The 16,967-nt window shown below is 42.1% G+C and overlaps 1 protein-coding gene, 1 non-coding gene and 1 pseudogene across 33 annotated transcripts in view; 2 read left to right on the forward strand and 1 right to left on the reverse strand.

Moving 5' to 3' along the window:
• The window catches only part of TRAF3 (TNF receptor associated factor 3), a 140,552-nt gene that overhangs the window by 77,662 nt on the left and 45,923 nt on the right, over nucleotides 1–16,967 (forward strand). Inside the window, exons 1-2 of one of the 32 annotated variants that reach the window (XM_077941788.1) lie at nucleotides 8,420–8,815; nucleotides 9,988–10,082. The exons of 30 other annotated variants lie outside the window; for them this stretch is intronic. Coding sequence is in view for 1 of the 2 variants with exons in the window: in XM_077941778.1 (XP_077797904.1) it covers nucleotides 8,755–8,815 (61 nt within the window). In the remaining variant the exon portion in view is untranslated. Of the gene's footprint in view, nucleotides 1–8,282; nucleotides 8,816–9,987; nucleotides 10,083–16,967 lie in introns of those variants that run through there. One more of the 32 variants, XM_077941778.1, reaches the window with a different exon arrangement.
• On the reverse strand, nucleotides 7,665–8,836 carry LOC693837 (secretogranin V (7B2 protein) pseudogene; annotated as a pseudogene).
• LOC114679741 (U6 spliceosomal RNA) lies at nucleotides 15,467–15,570 on the forward strand. The gene has a single exon (XR_003731854.1). It is a non-coding gene; the product is annotated as a U6 spliceosomal RNA (small nuclear RNA).

Genomic DNA, 16,967 nt, shown 5'->3' on the forward strand with positions numbered 1-16,967 from the left:
CTGGGATTATAGCTGTGAGCCGCCGCACCTGGCTGTTTCATTTTTGTTTTTGTGTTTGTTTTTGTTTTTAAACAGTGTTTTAAATTGTGGTGAGATACACATAACATCAGTCATTAAAAAGTGAATGATTGAGTGGCGTTTTGTACATTCACAGTGTTGTGCACCATGATCTCTATCTGGTTCCAACATATTTTTTTTCATTCCCAAAAGGAAACCCCATACCCACAAGCAGTGAGTCCCCATTATCCCTCCTTTCAGCCACTGGTAACTACCAGTCTGCTTTCTGTCTTTGTGGATTTCCCTATTCTGTATGTTTCATGTAAATAAAATCATGTAGTGTGTGCCCTTTGCGTCTGACTTATTCACTTAGCATGTTTTCAGGGTTCATCCATGTTGTAGCATGAATCAGAACTTCATTCCTTTTTAAGGCTGAATGATATTCACTGTCTGGATAGATTACATTTTGTTTATTCATGTATTGATGGACATTTTGGTGGTTTCTACCTTTTTGGTTATTGTGAATGGTACTGCTGTGAACATACGTGTACATGTGTTTCTTTGAGTACCTTTTTTCAGTTCTTTTGAGCATATACCTACGAGTGGAATTGCTGGCTCATATGGTAATGTTTTAACTTTTTGAGAAACTGCCAGCCTCTTTTCCTTAGTGGCTGAACCATTTTGTGTTTCCAGCAGCAGTGTATGAGGGTTTCAGTTTTTCCACATCCTCACTAACACTTGTTATTTTCCTTTTCTAAAAAATTATAGGCCAGGCTCAGTGGCTTACACCTGTAATCCCAGCAATTTGGGAGGCCAAGGCGGGCAGATCACCTGAGCTCAGGAGTTTGAGACCACCCTGGGCAACATGGTGAAACCCTGTCTCTACTAAAATACAAAAAATTATCCGGGCATGGTGGCACGAGCCTGTACTTCCAGCTATTGGGGAGGCTGAGGCACAAAAATCACTTGAGCCTGAGAGGTGGAAGTTGCAGTGAGCCGAGATCATGCCACTGCACTCCAACTTGGGCTACAGAATGAGACTTTATCTAAAAAAAAAAAAAAAGGGCCAGGTATGTTGGCTCATGCCTGTAATTCCAACACTTTGGGAGGCCAAGGTGGGAGGATCACTTGAGTCCAGGAGTTTGAGACCAACCTGGGCAATATAGTGACACCCTGTCTCTACAGAAAATAAAATAATTAGTTGGGCATGGTTGTGCACACCTGTATTCCCAAGTATTCTGGAGGCTGAGTTGGGAGGATTGCCTGGGCCCAGGAGTTCAAGGCTGCAGCGAGCCATGTTCACACCACGGCACTCCATCCAGCCTGGGCGACAGAGTAAAACCCTGTCTCAAAAAAAAAAAAAAAAAAAAAAAAAAAAAAAAATTATAGCCATCCTAGTGGGTGTGAAGTGGGAACTCATTGTGGTTTTGATTTGTATTGTCTTTCTTTCTTTCTTTCTTTCTTTCTTTTTTTTTTTTAAATGAAAGCAAGTTTATTAAGAAAGCAAAGGAATAAAGAATGGCTATTCCATAGGCAGAGCCCATGCCGCTCAGCTGCTTATACTTACTGTTACTTCTTGATTGTATGCTAGACAAGGGGTGGATTATTCATGAGTTTTATGGGAAAGGGGTGGGCAGTATCTGGAACTGAGGGTTTCTTGCCTTTGTAGACCATACAGGGCAACTTCCTGACGTTGCCATGGTATCTGGAAACCGTCATGGTGCTGATGGAAGTGTCTTTTAGCATGCTGATGCATTATAATTAGGGTATAATGAACAGTAAGGACAACCAGAGGTCACTTTCATCGCCATCTTGGTTTTGGTCAGCTTCTTTACTGCAGCCTGTTTTATCATCAGGGTCTTTATGACCTGTATCTTGTGCTGACCTCCTATCTCATCCTGTGACTTAGAATGCCTGACCTCCTGGGAATGTAGTCCGGTATGTCTCAGCCTTATTTTACTCACCCCCTATTCAAGATGGAGTTTCTCTGGTTCAGACGCCTCTGACATGTTTCCCCCTTCTCTTTTACAGGGGAACCCTTAATCCTAAGAGTTGTAGAGGGACAAAGATCCATCTTCTGTAACTTCTTCAGGCTGAATAAGGGCAAATATATTACTGCCTAACTATGAGGGTCTCTTGTACTCAGGGTAGAGAATAGCTCAGTCAGAAAGCATCAGTATGGTGAGGGCCATTCATAACTCTGAGTTCCAACAAAAGGTGGTATCTGGAAGATTAATGAGTGTTCAGTTTAAGAAAACATTCAGTAAACTTATCCTGCATTCCTACACAAAGAGTACAACAGCAATATAGTCCACAACAGTAAAGTAGAATAACTAAAATTATCCTGAGTAAACTAAATAAGGCTTTCCATGAACTGGGCAGTTGTTGAAACCAAGCTGATATGGGGTCGCCAGCTGATTCCAGTATGTGCCCAGAATTAGAATATTGATCCAGATTTTTACATTACCCATCTCTCTTGTTTCTTGGGAGCAGCAGCCAGAGATCACTGGTTGGTTCACAGGAGTAAGCAGGGTTAGCCTAAGTTGCAGAAAAAAACTTAAAAACAACTGATGAGGCTAGAATCTAGTAACAGGTGTACCATAGTTCCTGAAACATAATTTATTTTCTCTCTCCGGTCTCCCATTTTTACTGAAGACAAATCATGGTACGACTGATTTGTTTTATTATACTTGGTCTGATTATTTGTATAAAGTGCAGCAAGAACAATTATTTTTCACATAGGGTTTTAAAAATTGACTTTGATGGAACTTCATTCCATAAAAGGAACCTCAGGTAAGACTTTTTTTAAAGCCAAGCCCAGCCATAGGTTTGTACCCTCAAATAACCTGTGAGTTGGGAAATGCCTCTCCTCTTGAGGTCCCAAGATGACGTGGGGCTCCTGGGCCTGTCAGAAAGTGACATTCTTTATTTCACAGGTCAGGAACCCTGCACAGGAACTGTGTAGACAAGGTATGAGGCCAGTTTTCCCAAGGGGCTTATATTGGCTCTATAAGTCAAGTTTGAGTCCTTAAAAGAAAGCACACCATTCCCATCAAAGCCTTGGTAAAATAACCAATTTCTCTAATTTTGTCCTGTTGCAAAAGAAAACAGATTCTTATTGCACTTGTTCAAATAACTATATTGCCATAAGTTAATACTCACGAATAGTTTCCAAATTCTGGAGAAAGCAGGTAGAGAAAAACAAATATGCTCCAAGTTTTGTTCACAGGAATATATTTTACTCAGTTGTCAAAAGCTGTAAGTAGCTCAAAAGTTTTCTTGGTTCTGAAAAACAAAAATGGTCAGCAACGTTTTAAGCTAAAAGTCAAAAATTACTTCAGTCTTTTGTTCAGTCCATGCAGTTAACTCCTGTTCCACTTGATATTCATAATCATTTCAGCTCTCCATGAGAGTCCTGAAAGAACCTTTTTTTTTTTTTTTTTTTTTTGAGACGGAGTCTTGCTGTGTCGCCCAGGCTAGCATGCAATGGCGTGATCTTGGCTCACTGCAACCTCTGCCTCCCAAGTTTAAGCGATTCTCCTGCCTCAGCCTCCTGAGTAGCTGGGATTACAGGTACGTGCCACCACGCCTGGCTAATTTTTGTATTTTTTAGCAGAGATGGGGTTTCACCACGTTGGTCACGCTGGTCTCAAACTCCCAACCTCAGGTGATCCACTCATCTCGGCCTCCCAAAGTGCTGGGATTACAGGCATGAGCCACCGCACCCAGCCTAAGAACCTCTATTCTAATGTCACAATCTCCAAAGTTATTAGAAACCTGCATCCAAGGGCACCTGCTGAAGTCCTATAGCTGACTATAAACTACCTTTTGAAGAGGATCAACACAGCAGTTGTCTGTGGATGACAAAAAGTCTTAAGGCAACCACTATTAAAGGCACAATTGACTAGGAATTTTGATTACTTTTGTGGCATACGATTTTACATAATAATTACAATTATTAATAACATACGCTAAGTCATATCAGAATTCTAGGAGTTTCCCATTACTTTGTAACACATACCAATAACATATTTATATAAATACAGGTCAAAGAAAGCCAAACACCATTTCATATTTGACAATGCTTCCTGTATGATTTTTATACCAAATAAGCCAAATTTCACCATTGCATTAGTGTACTAATTAATGGTAAACCCAATTCTTAATAAAACATTATAGACAAATCTACCCAATTTTAATGTCGGACCAGAAGGTAAGATTCTTATATACCTTTTATAATCCTTTACAAATTTTTGTTAAAGAGTGCTCTAAGAAAACCCTGTTGTGGGCTGGGCGCGATGGCTCAAGCCTGTAATCCCAGCACTTTGGGAGGCCGAGACGGGCGGATCACGAGGTCAGGAGATCGAGACCGTCCTGGCTGACACGGTGAAACCCCGTCTCTACTAAAAAAAAAATACAAAAAACTAGCCGGGCGAGGTGGCAGGCGCCTGTAGTCCCAGCTACTCGGGAGGCTGAGGCAGGAGAACGGCGTGAACCCAGGAGGCGGAGCTTGCAGTGAGCTGAGATCCGGCCACTGCACTCCAGCCTGGGCGGCAGAGCGAGACTCCGTCTCAAAAAAAAAAAAAAACAAAACAAAAGAAAACCCTGTTGTGCTTTTATTCCAGTGTTCAATTTACAGAACTAAATCATTGCACTTTAACTTCAGCCAGTATGTTCACACACAGAATTTCTTTTACAAGATTAATTTTTCACAAAATTTCCACAACTTTTGCAAACCTTCAGCTTTAAAATCCTGACTTAAAACAATCCCTTAGCCCTTTCATCTAGGCCAAAAAAAAGAATCCACATTCACATGTCTTCTTATCTTTTACCAAAACACATTTCACTTTCCCTACACACCTTGCATGTAAAACTGTTTTTCCAGTAGTCTCAAGTACATGTTGTACTGTTGACTCTTAACAGTGTTTATTTTTGGTGAAAAACTTGGTATGCAGTTTTAATTATGTAGTAGGTACGGAGCCTAGGACACCAGGCAGAAGTGCAGATAAGGTCTGACTCTTTCTAGCATAGCTAGGAGGCATGGCTAACCCTACATGTCCCCAGGCCTTACCTAGAATCTATGGGTCTAGGTAAGTTGAACAATTTTCAAAAGTCAAAGAGGCAGTTTATAAACTTAAAGCATTTGGCAAACCTAAAATTTGACCTATCTGATTTAGACCAAATGTCTTTATTTTACCAATAATCTTAAAAATTTTCTTTACTTCCCACAGCTTAAGTCACATGAATTAAAAGGCATTACACTTTTTACTTTTCTGACAAAATATTTAAGCACTTATTTTTAAACCAGTTAATCAAAGCCTTTTATATCACACACACAACACATATAAATACACAGACAGAAGTGTAGTAGTTGTAAGGTTTTTCATTTGCCAGTTTCTTAATTGGATTAGTGGCTTTATGGTGGAGCCCTGGAGGAACAGGGCGAGGAAAGCATGCAGTTTCTACGGCCTAATAAGCAAGCACAATTGGAAGGCAAGACAGAGCCCCAGAACTTGAGGATCCCATTTTTATATTGGATCCTGGATCCCCAAAAGAGAAACGCTACAGAACAAGACAGTGCAATGATTTTACCACGTATTTCGTTGCCAAGAGCCCATCAGCCCTTTCTGTGATCAGCCCATCCCCCACAGGAGTCTTATCTCTCAGTGGGGAAGGGTGAGGGCATCTCCATACCTTCCAGGTGGTCAAGAGCATGCTTTTGATCCAGACACACAAAGATCCACGTATCCCCACCATGCCATTTAGCTCTCCCCAAAAGTATTAAATGTATTTCCTACCTAGTTATTACACATCGAAGCTGTCTGATAATGTGAAGTAATTTCTGATACCCCCAAAGTAAAAACCGATAATGCAGTGCAAAGCAGAATGGAGCCTTAGCTTTTGGGAGGATCTATCCTTGGGGTTTAATAATCCTTGGGGTTCCATGAGGAAAAGAGAGGTTTTCCCAAAACAGGGTGTGTGGTGCTTCCTCTGTTTCTCCTAAGAAAGTCCCAGGCTGTTAGAGCTCGAATATCCAGTTTTAATTAAGTGACTTTTAACCATAGCATTCTTTAAAAAGTCCTTTTACATCTCTTATTACCCAGCTTTAGCCACGCCAAACCGCCAATATTCCTGGCTTTTGAACTTTGCCAAACGTAACTGCCCAGGTGCTCAGAGAAAGGAAAACTTAAGATAGTTCGTGAAGGGGAGGAGAATCAACAAATGGCAAAGGTCACCCAAATACCAATCAGAAGGTGTTCATTTTCTAGGCTAAAAATTGAACCTGGGCCGGGCGCGGTGGCTCAAGCCTGTAATCCCAGCACTTTGGGAGGCCGAGGCGGGCGGATCACAAGGTCAGGAGATCGAGACCACAGTGAAACCCCGTCTCTACTAAAAATACAAAAAAAATTAGCCGGGCGCGGTGGCGGGCGCCTGTAGTCCCAGCTACTCAGGAGGCTGAGGCAGGAGAATGGCGGGAACCCGGGAGGCGGAGCTTGCAGTGAGCCGAGATCGCGCCACTGCACTCCAGCCTGGGCAACAGCGTGAGACTCCCTCTCAAAAAAAAAAAAAAAATTGAACCTGAACTCAGGCCACCATTGTGAAAAGACAAAGCCTTAACTGCTGAGCTACAGCATTGGGCAGTTTCCATTGCTCTTCCCAGGAGCCCAGAGCAGTAAATTTTGAGCTTGCAAAGGCTTTTTACTGCTCAAGATAATTTGTAGAGCTAACTACTACCCAAAATCCCTGTTCCCTGGCAGGCAGAGACAGAGGAAGTACTGCCACGTGATTACAAGATCAAGCTCTCAAGGACATTCCTCAACATGTGGTCTTTGGGCAAGATGGTGGCCCTGAATAACAGAAAAGATGGGAAAGGGAAAGAAAGGGAGAAAAGCATTGCCTGCAGCAGAGTGGGGAATGTGAGAAGCTCAGGGGGACCAGAGAAAGACCCACCCATTGCAGCTGACACTGACTCAGAAGTTCAGGTAGCTGCTTGTTGGGAGCGTAGGGATCTTTCCCAGCATTCCTGTCAGCTCTAGTTTCCCCTTTTGGGGAGGAAAAAGCTCCCCATGTCCCATGATCTTGGACATGTCTAATTCTGTCACCCACAGCTGTCAGCAAAGAGTACAAGGCAGATTAATCCAAAGAGAATAGCAGTTAACATCCCATAGTGCCAACCGGTTCTTAGTCGAGAGGGACTCCACTGAGAGGGGCCTCCAACCCCCTACATTTTATTAAGGACTAACCTTCCTAAGTTGGGCCTCAAACCCAAGTTCAGTCAAGTGTGCTTGCCTTTTGTTAAGAGGCGCCTTTATCCCTCTGTTAGGAGAGACTCTAACTCCCCTAAGTTGGGCCTAACCCAATCCCATCCTTTACCCAGGTAAATGCATCCCACTTACCCAAAGTTGGCCAATCAGTGCAGCAGTCTATTTCCTTTGGGTTGGGAGTCTCCTCAGTATCATCCCTTTGGGGCTTGCCAGGAAGATATTACCAGAAAGGGGTCCCAATCCAGACCCCAAGAGAGGTTTATTGAATCTCATGCAAGAAGGAGTTCAGGGTGAATCTATAAAGTGAAGCAAGTTTATTATAGAAGTAAAGAAGTAAAAGAGTGGCTGCCCCATAAGCAGAGCAGCCAATTTGTATTTTCCTTTTTTTTTTTTTTTTTGCTTGCATACATGTTTATTAAGACGCAGCCAAGTGAAATGTGTCAGCTCCTCCTCTTGAGTACAGCCTTCTTTATTGGTGTATAACAATGCCCAAGGGCTGGATGAACTTCATAATCAAAATCGAATGCCAGCTTTTTACAGACTTGGCCAACACAGTACGACCTCAGACACCATTTTAAACTGCAAGAAATCTGAGCCTTTCATAGTCTTGCTTTTTATTGTTGACATTCACATTTTAATTTTTTTATGATCATTGCAGATTCACATTTTAAAAACCCAAAAAACAAAAAAGCTCTTATTCTAATTTAGCAGAAAGCAGAGTCATCGGTGTGAAGACAATACACTATCAACATACAACTGCTTTGTATCCATAATTATCTATGTAAGAAACATGCTGTCATTCACAGGGGCTCCATTAACACGTGCACATAAGCCATGCTGAGGCCTAACAGGTAATGTGGGTTTTCATCCAGCATCTTCTCTTTACTCTGGGTCCTTATCCTCATCTGAAAAATGGGGGACAGACTTCTTTGCCACAACATTATCCAGTCTCTGTCCTTGTAGATATGGATTGACACTCCTCCGCTTTCGTCTCTCTCCTCCCTTCATCTTCTCATAAAGGAGTTTCTTGTTCCACTTGCCCAAGCCTGGATAGTCATGTTCCGGATCAAACAGATGCTGATGCAGCTGGAACTCTCGACTGAACTCTGCGGTGTCGGGGGTGTTTTCTAGACATCCATCATCTGTTTTTCCAACAGGACAGGGATTTGGAGGGTCTGGGTACCCCTGATCCTCACTGAAGTCCTTGGGAATGTTGTCTCCAGTCAACTCTGCCACGATGTTGGGGATGTTGCCAAAAGGACCCAAATGCTGAAGTCCCTCATGAGCTCCACCTTCGATGCTCTGGGGGCCCACAAGATTCATGGCCTGGTGAGCTGGATATTCCACTCGGGGCCTGGCAATGCCCAATTGCTCCATAACGCCGTGAAGCAGCCTCTGGATATCTGTTTCTGAGACCCTGTCAGGGGTCCGGGGGCTGTAGGCAAATGCTGGAGTCCATCCCGATGCCAGCCAAAACAATAAGCCAGAGAGCATGGTAGAGACCATCCTGGAGACCATTTTTAACCGAGGAGCAGCCCGAGGAGCCTACTGCGGTATGGGCCTTGGTGGGGGTCCTGTATTTTCTTAATGATACTGATATTGAACATCTTTTTATGTGCTTGTTGGATATTTCTGTATCTTCCTTGGAGAAACATTTATACAGATCCTTTGCTCATTTTAAAATTGGGTTGTCTTTCATGGTTGAGTTGTAAGAGTGCTTTATATGTATTCTAGATGCTAGACCCTTATTAGATATGGGATTTGCAAGTATTTCCTCCCATTCTGTTAATTGTCTTTTCACTTTATTGATTACCTCCTTTGGTGCACGAAAGTTTTTCATTTTGGTGAAGTTCAGTTCATCTAGTTTTTTATTTTGTTGCTTATACTTTTGTTGTTGTATCTAATAATCCATTGCCAAATTCAAGGTCATTAAAGATTTACCTCCTGTGTTTTCTTCTAAGAGTTTTATAGTTTTAGCGATTATATTTTGGTTGTTGATCCATTTTGAGTTAGTTTGTATATGTGGAGTGAGGTAGAGGTCCAAGTTTGTTTTGCAAGTGTTAATCCAGCTGTCCTAGAACCATTTATTAAGCTATTCTTTTCCTACTGAATGGTCTCATTTGGCACCCCTGTCAAAAGCCACTTGAAGCCAGGTGCAGTAGCTCATGCCTGTAATCTCAACACTTTGGGAGGTCAAATTGGGCAGATCACTTGAGGTTAGGAGTTCAGGACCAGCCTGGCCTACATGGCAAAACCCCGTCTCTACTAAAAAAATACAAAAATAGCCAGGTGCAGTGGTACACACCTGTAATCTCAGCTACTCGGGATGCTGAGACATGAGAATTGCTTGAACCTGGGAGGCAGAGGTTGCAATGAGCTGAGATTACACCACTGCACTCCAGCCTGGGCAACAGAGCCAGACTGTGTCTCAAAAAAAAAAAAAAAAAAAAAAGGTCACTTGGTCATACATATATATATATATGTGTGTGTGTGTGTTTGTGTTTACTTTTGTACTTTCGATTTTATTCCGTTGGTCTATATGTCTGTTCTTCTGCCAGTGCCATATAGTTTTGATTACTAAAGCTTTGCAGTAAGTTTTAAAAGAGGGAAGGATGAGTCTAAAACATTGGTCTTCTTCTTCAATATTGTTTTGGCTATTTGAGGTCTCTTGCAGTTCCTTATGAATTTGAGGATCAGATTTTTATTTTTATTTTTTCTGTTGTAGAAATAGTGTCTCACTATATTGCCCATGCTGGTCTTGAACTCCTGGCCTCAAGTGATCCTCCTGCCTCGGCATCCCAAACTGCTAGGATTATAAGTGTAAGCTACGGTTCCTGGTCTCAATTTTTTTATTTCTGCAAAACAGGGCCATTGGAAATTTGATAGGGGTTGCATTGAATCTGTGAATCACTTTGGGTAGTATCTTAGGGTACCCCAGAAAAACAGAGCCAATTGTGCGTGCGTGTGTGTGTGTGTGTGTGTGTGTGTGTGTGTGTGTCTTAGTCTTAGAGATTTATTAAAAGGAACTGACTCACACAATTATGGAGGTAGGCATATCCCAAGATCTGCAGGAGGAGTTGGCAAGCTAGAGATCCAAGAGAGCAGATGGTTTACTTCTAGCCCTAGCCCAAGACTGAAGGCCTGAGAACTGGGGAAGCTAGTGGTGTAGTTCCTGTCTGAAAGCTTGCAGGCCAAAGACCCAGGAAGAGCCATCGTTTCAGTTTGAGTCCAAAGGCAGGAAAAAAAAGCTGATGTCTCAGCTTGAAGATAGGCAGGAAGAACCTGCCTTGCTGCAGGGAGAGGGTCAGCCTTTTTGTTTTACTCAAGCCTTGAACTAATTAGATGACAGCCACTCGTACTGGGGATGGCAGTCTGCTTTACTCAGTCTACCAGTTTAAATGTTAATCCCATCTATAACATCCTCACAGAAACACACCTAGAATAATGTTTTACCATTATTTTAATACCATAAAATAATGGCGTAAACATTATAAATTATTGGTAGTACCATAGTTAGTATTTACCAAAATATTAGGTTTTCCAATCCATTTACATGGGATATCTTGCCATTTATTTTTGTCTTAATTTATTTCATCAGTGTTTGTAGTTTTTATTGAAAAATTCTTTTGTCTCCTTGGTTAAATTTATTTCTGAGTAGTTTATTATTTTAGATGCTATTATAAATATAATTGCATTCTTAATTCCTTTTTTTTGCTTATTTATTGCTGGTGTATAGAAACACAGATGATGTTTGTGTGTTGATCTTGTACCCTGCAACTCTGATGGATAATGTTGTCTGTGAATGGGTTTACTCTTTCTTTCCCAATTTGGATGGTTTTTATTTCTTTTTTCTGCCTAATTGCTCTGGCTGGAACTTCCAGGACAGTATTGATTCGTAGTGATGAAAATAGGTATCTTTGGCCGGGCGCGGTGGCTCAAGCCTGTAATCCCAGCGCTTTGGGAGGCCGAGACGGGCGGATCACAAGGTCAGGAGATCGAGACCATCCTGGCTAACACGGTGAAACCCCGTCTCTACTAAAAATACAAAAAAAAAAAAACTAGCCGGGCGAGGTGGCGGGCGCCTGTAGTCCCAGCTACTCGGGAGGCTGAGGCAGGAGAATGGCGTAAACCCGGGAGGCGGAGCTTGCAGTGAGCTGAGATCCGGCCACTGCACTCCAGCCCGGGCTACAGAGCAAGACTCCGTCTCAAAAAAAAAAAAAATAAAAAAAATAAAAAAGAAAATAGGTATCTTTGTCTTGCCCTGTTCTTAGGAGGAAAGCTTTCAGTTTTTCACCAGTGTATGTGGGTTTTTCACAGATACCCTTTATCATGCTTAGTAACTTCCTTTCTGTTCCTAGTATTCTGAGTGTTTTCATCATGAAAGGTTGTTGGATTGTGTCAAATACTTTTTCTACATTAATCAAACTAATTGTGTGGGTTTTTTCCACCTTGTCCTATTAGTATATATTACACTGATTGGTTTTTGTGTGTGGAACCAACCTTGCATTCCTGGGATGAATCTCACTTGGAGTTTTCTAATATATTTTTTTGGGATCTCATTCATTTTTGAAAGATAGTTTTACTGGATATAGAATTCTTGGTTGAAAAATAGCCAGACATGATGGCACTGGCCTGTAGTCCCAGCTCCCAGAGAGACTGAGGCAGGTGGATTGCTTGAGCCCAGGAGTTGGAGGCTGCAGTGAGCTATGATTGCACCACTGCACTACAGCCTGGGTGACAGAGTAAGATCCCTTCTCCAAAAAAAAAAGAATTCTTGGTTGACAGATTTTTTTCTTTGAGCCTTTTAATTTGTTACCTTTTGGCCTCCATGGCTTTAGATGAGAAATCAGTTGTTAATCTTACTGAGCAATCCTTGTACTTGAAGAGTCACTTCTCTCTTGCTGCTTTCTACAGTTTGACTACAGTGTGTCTGGGTGTGGCTCTTTGAATTGAATTTATCCTATTTGGAATTTGTCGAGCTTCCTGGTTATGCATTATGCAGATTAATGTTTCTCATTAATTACAGGACTTTTCTACCATTATTTCTTCAAACTTTTTTTTGTTTCTTTTTCTCTCTGTCTTTCTGAGACGCTATAATGTGTATGTTGGTACAATTGATGGTGTCCCACAAGTCTCTGAGGCAGTTTATTTTCTTCATTATTTTTTCTTTTGTTCCTAACACCACTGTATAATCTCAATTGTCCTATCTGTAAGTTCTCTGATTCTTACTGCTTTCTGTTTATTTATGCTGTTGAGCCCCTGTGGTGAATTTTTCATTTCAGTTTTTGTGCTTTTCAACTCCAGAATTTCTGTTTGGTTCTTTTTTTAAAATATTTTTTTCTTCATCAATATTCTGTATTCAGCGAGACATTGTTCTGATGGATGTTTCAGATTTTTGAACATGGTTTTCTTTAGTTCTTTGAACATATTTAAAATAGCATATTTAAAGTCTTCATCCATAAGTCTAATGTCTGGGCTTCCTCTTGAACAATTTCTGTTACTTACCTTTTTTCTGCATGTGAATCGAACTTTCCTGTTTCTTTGCATGCTTTGTAATATTTTGTTGAAAGCTGGAAAATACTGTGACAACTTTGGAAATGAGATTCTTCCTTCTCCCCCAGGGTTTGTTGGCTGCTTGTTACAGTCATTGTTTGTATAGTTACTTTTCTGAGCTAATTTTGTATAGTATATATTCTTCATCATGTGTGGCCACTGAGTTCTCTGTTCCATTAATATAGTGGTCAGCTTATGATTAGACAGAGATTTAAGCACCTAGAACAAAAAATATCTCCCAGTCTTTTGAAATGAGGTCTGTGTGTATGTTGGAGCACAGCTTCAACACTCAGCCAGGCGTTTGACGGTGACCCCTTAGCATTCACTGCCGGCTTGCACAGAACCTGAAGGTCAGCCAGAGTGGAAGCCTAGGCCTTTTCAGGTCTTTCCTGAACATGTACACAGCCCTGGGCATTTGTGGAACCTTCTAGATTTCCAAGAATGTGTCAGAGCTTTTCAAACCCTTATTTTCCAAAACATCTTACTCCTCAGCTTTTCTTCCCAAGCTTTTGGTAAATCTATTGTTTGCCTCAACTGTTATCCAGTGGTTCAGGCAGCAGCAAATAATTGACTGTAAATATTTCCAGTAACCTTTTTCCCTGTTTCCCTAGTAGATGCCTCAGCACTGGGAGGTTAAGTCAAACCCTTTGAGCCAATCTTCCAGGGAGTCAATAGACAGGTCAAAACAAACAACTGCAGTTCTTTGCAGATGAGGCCCATTCCAATGCTCCCTCCTGGACCGGTGGCACCAGAGTGGCAGCCTGTTGTCTTCTAGGCCACTGCTGCAGCCAGGATGGGACCAGAGAAGGTTAAAATGCTGCGGAACTCACTGTTCTTGCTGAGATTCAGCTGGTTTTTCTTGATTAAGTGTTCTTCTGATTGCTGCAAGTTTTTAGTTAGTTTCCAAAGTTTTAAAATAGTAGATTCTGACAGTTTTTGCCAGTTTTTAAAATGCGTATATTGAAGGATAGACTTTCAGTTCCTTACTCAGCCATTTTTGTGGACATGACTTACTAGTCATAATTTAAATTTAATATTTTAGGACATAATCTAAATTTTTTTTTTTTTTTTTTTGAGACAGAGTCTCGCTCTGTCACCCAGGCTGGAGTGCCGTGGCCGGATCTCGGCTCACTGCAAGCTCCGCCTCCCGGGTTCACGCCATTCTCCTGCCTCAGCCTCCCGAGTAGCTGGGACTACAGGCGCCCGCCGCCTCGCCCGGCTAGTTTTTTGTATTTTTTAGTAGAGACGGGGTTTCACCGTGTTAGCCAGGATGGTCTCGATCTCCTGACCTCGTGATCCGCCCGTCTCGGCCTCCCAAAGTGCTGGGATTACAGGCGTGAGCCACCGCGCCCGGCCAGGACATAATCTAAATTTTTAAATTATGATCAGTTTCGAGTTTGCCAAATTTATGTACACCTTACTCGATTACACAAGAGATTTAAGATGGCTTACAAGGATAAATAGCATAAGAGATGCAATAAATTATTGTTGTCAGTATTTGTTGGGTTGAGGGCATGTTAGTAAAAACTGCCCTCCCTGCCGTTGAGAACTTGATCCTAGAGACAGAAATGTTTCCTTGGCGGCCTTGAGGTTCTTTCCCTCTCTCTGTTACGTCAGTGGTGGGGAACCTGGGGTAGATTCGCCTCGGTGGCTTCTCCTGCATGACTGCGTTGGATTGAGGGAGATACGCCAGGTTAGTGCCCAGCAGTAGGGATGGTTGTTACTGTCTGCCTCTAAGTTGATTGTGAGAAATGTGTCTCCAGTGTTGGTTTTCCTAAATCCAAAACTCTCCTTTGCTCAGGACAGTACAGATAGGTGTTTATATCTAAGACATCGTCTCTATTGTCCTAGTTGCTTCAGGAGGTGATCAGGGGATTCTCACACTTCAGATCAGAAGTGACTGCTCTTGGTGGCTGTTGATCACTGGGAGAGTCAAGGATCATCAGTAAACCTGAGACTTGTCCATCCACTGGTTCTGGTGCCTGTTGAGGTGTCTGTCCCCTGTTTTCCCAGGAGCCAGTTCGGTCCTGTGGCCACCTCATTGATATAGAAGGTCACAGGGCTGCCAGCTGGACTCTGCTCAGGGTTTGTGTCATTTATTTCTTCAGCTTTTGTTGAGAAAGCATGTTTTCCTTGAGCAATGTCTGTGAATTTGACATAGTGGCTCATTTACTAGTCTGATTTGAGAACACCTCCTTTTGACATTGCTTCTGTGATAGAATTAGAGCTGCTTTCTGGTTTTATATATTGGATTGTCCCTTTTTCATCAGCATCACTCACAAGTTAATCTGAATTTTTTTTTTTTTTTTTTTTTTTGAGATGGAATCTCATTCTGTCGCCCAGGCTGGAGTGGAGTGGCACGATCTCGGGTCACTGAAACTTCCGCCTTCCAGGTTCAAGCAATTCTCCTGCCTCAGCTTCCCGAGTAGCTGAGACTACAGGCATGCGCCACAATGCCCAGCTGATTTTTGTATTTTAGTAGAGACAAGATTTCACCATGTTGGCCAGGCTGGTCTCGAACTCCTGACCTCAAGTGATCCACCCGCCTCAGCCTCCCAAAGTGCGGGGATTACAGGCATGAGTCACTGCGCCCGGCCTAATAAAATTAAGATTTCTCTTCATTAAAAGACATCATAAAGTTAAAGTCAAGCTCGCTTTGGCAGCACATATACTAAAATTGGAACAATACAGAGAAGATTAGCATGGCCCCTGCGCAAGGATGACACGCAAATTCATGAAGCAGTTCCATATTTTTAAAACACATGCACATGTATGTTTACTGCAGCACTATTTACAATAGCAAAGACTTGGAACCAACCCAAATGCCCATCAATGATAGACTGGATAAAGAAAATGTAGCACGTGTACACCATGGAATGCTATGTAGCCATAAAAAAGAATGAGTTCATGACCTTTGCAGGGACATGGATGAAGCTGGAAACCATCATTCTTAGCAAACTAACAGAGGAACAGAAAACCAAACACCACATGTTCTCACTCATAAGTTGGAGTTGAACAATGAGAACACATGGGCACAGGGAGGGGAACATCACACACCGGGGCCTGTCGGAAGGTGGGGATGGCATTAGTAGAAATACCTAATGCAGATGACGGGTTGATGGGTGCAGCAAATCACTATGGCACATGTATACCTATGTAACAAACCTGCACGTTCTGCACATGTATCCCAGAACTTATAATAATTAAAAAAAAAAATCAAGCCATAAATTGGGAAAAGACATCTGTAATACATAAAACTAAGAAAGGATTAGCTGTTAACATATTAAATAGATGGGGAATCTCTCCAAATCAATATTACAAGAGACAATAACCCAATTAAAAAAATGACACCACCAGGCACAGTGGTTCATGCCTGTAATCCCAGCGCTTTGGGAGGCTGAGGTAGAAGGATCACTTGAGGCCAGGAGCTTGAGAGCAGGCAAGACCTCCAGCTCCTGAAAAAAATTAAAAAATTAGCTGGGCATGGTGGCATGTGCCTATAATCCTAGCTACTCTGGAGGCTGAGGTGGGAGGATTGCTTGAGCCCAGGGGTTCGAGGCTGCAGTGAGCCATGATGGCACCACTGTACTCCAGCCTGGGCAACAGAACGAGACTCCATCTCTTGAAAACACACACGCGCGCACACACACACACACACACACACACACACAGAAAACAATGACAAGGAGACACAATTTGGCATTTCACAGGCGAGAAAACAAGTGGCCTCTCGGCATATTAAGATGCCAAACCTTTCTAATCAGGATAAGGAGCAAAAAGACCATTGTCCTTGATTGGTAGAAATTAAGATGACCGATAACTGTAAGCGTTGGTGAGAGTGTGGTTTCATAGAAATTCTCATGCTGCTGGTGGAAGTATTTGTTGTTACCTCTGCTTTGGGGAGCAGTTTGGCACTTATTTACAAAATTGGCCTTTCATACAACCTACACACCAACGACTCCTCTCTGCTCTCTGGATGTAGAGTCCAGAGCAAGGACTGGTAAACTCTTTCTGTTAAGGGCAAGAGAGTAAATATCCTAGGCGATGTGGACCACATACACTCTTAGTCTTTGTTTTTATAACACTTAAAAAATCTGAAAAACATTCTTAGTTCAAAGACCTTACAAAAATAGGCTGCTGGCTAGATTTGAA

This window comes from Macaca mulatta, chromosome 7 (assembly GCF_049350105.2).
Source record: "Macaca mulatta isolate MMU2019108-1 chromosome 7, T2T-MMU8v2.0, whole genome shotgun sequence".
Classification (NCBI taxonomy): domain Eukaryota; kingdom Metazoa; phylum Chordata; class Mammalia; order Primates; family Cercopithecidae; genus Macaca; species Macaca mulatta.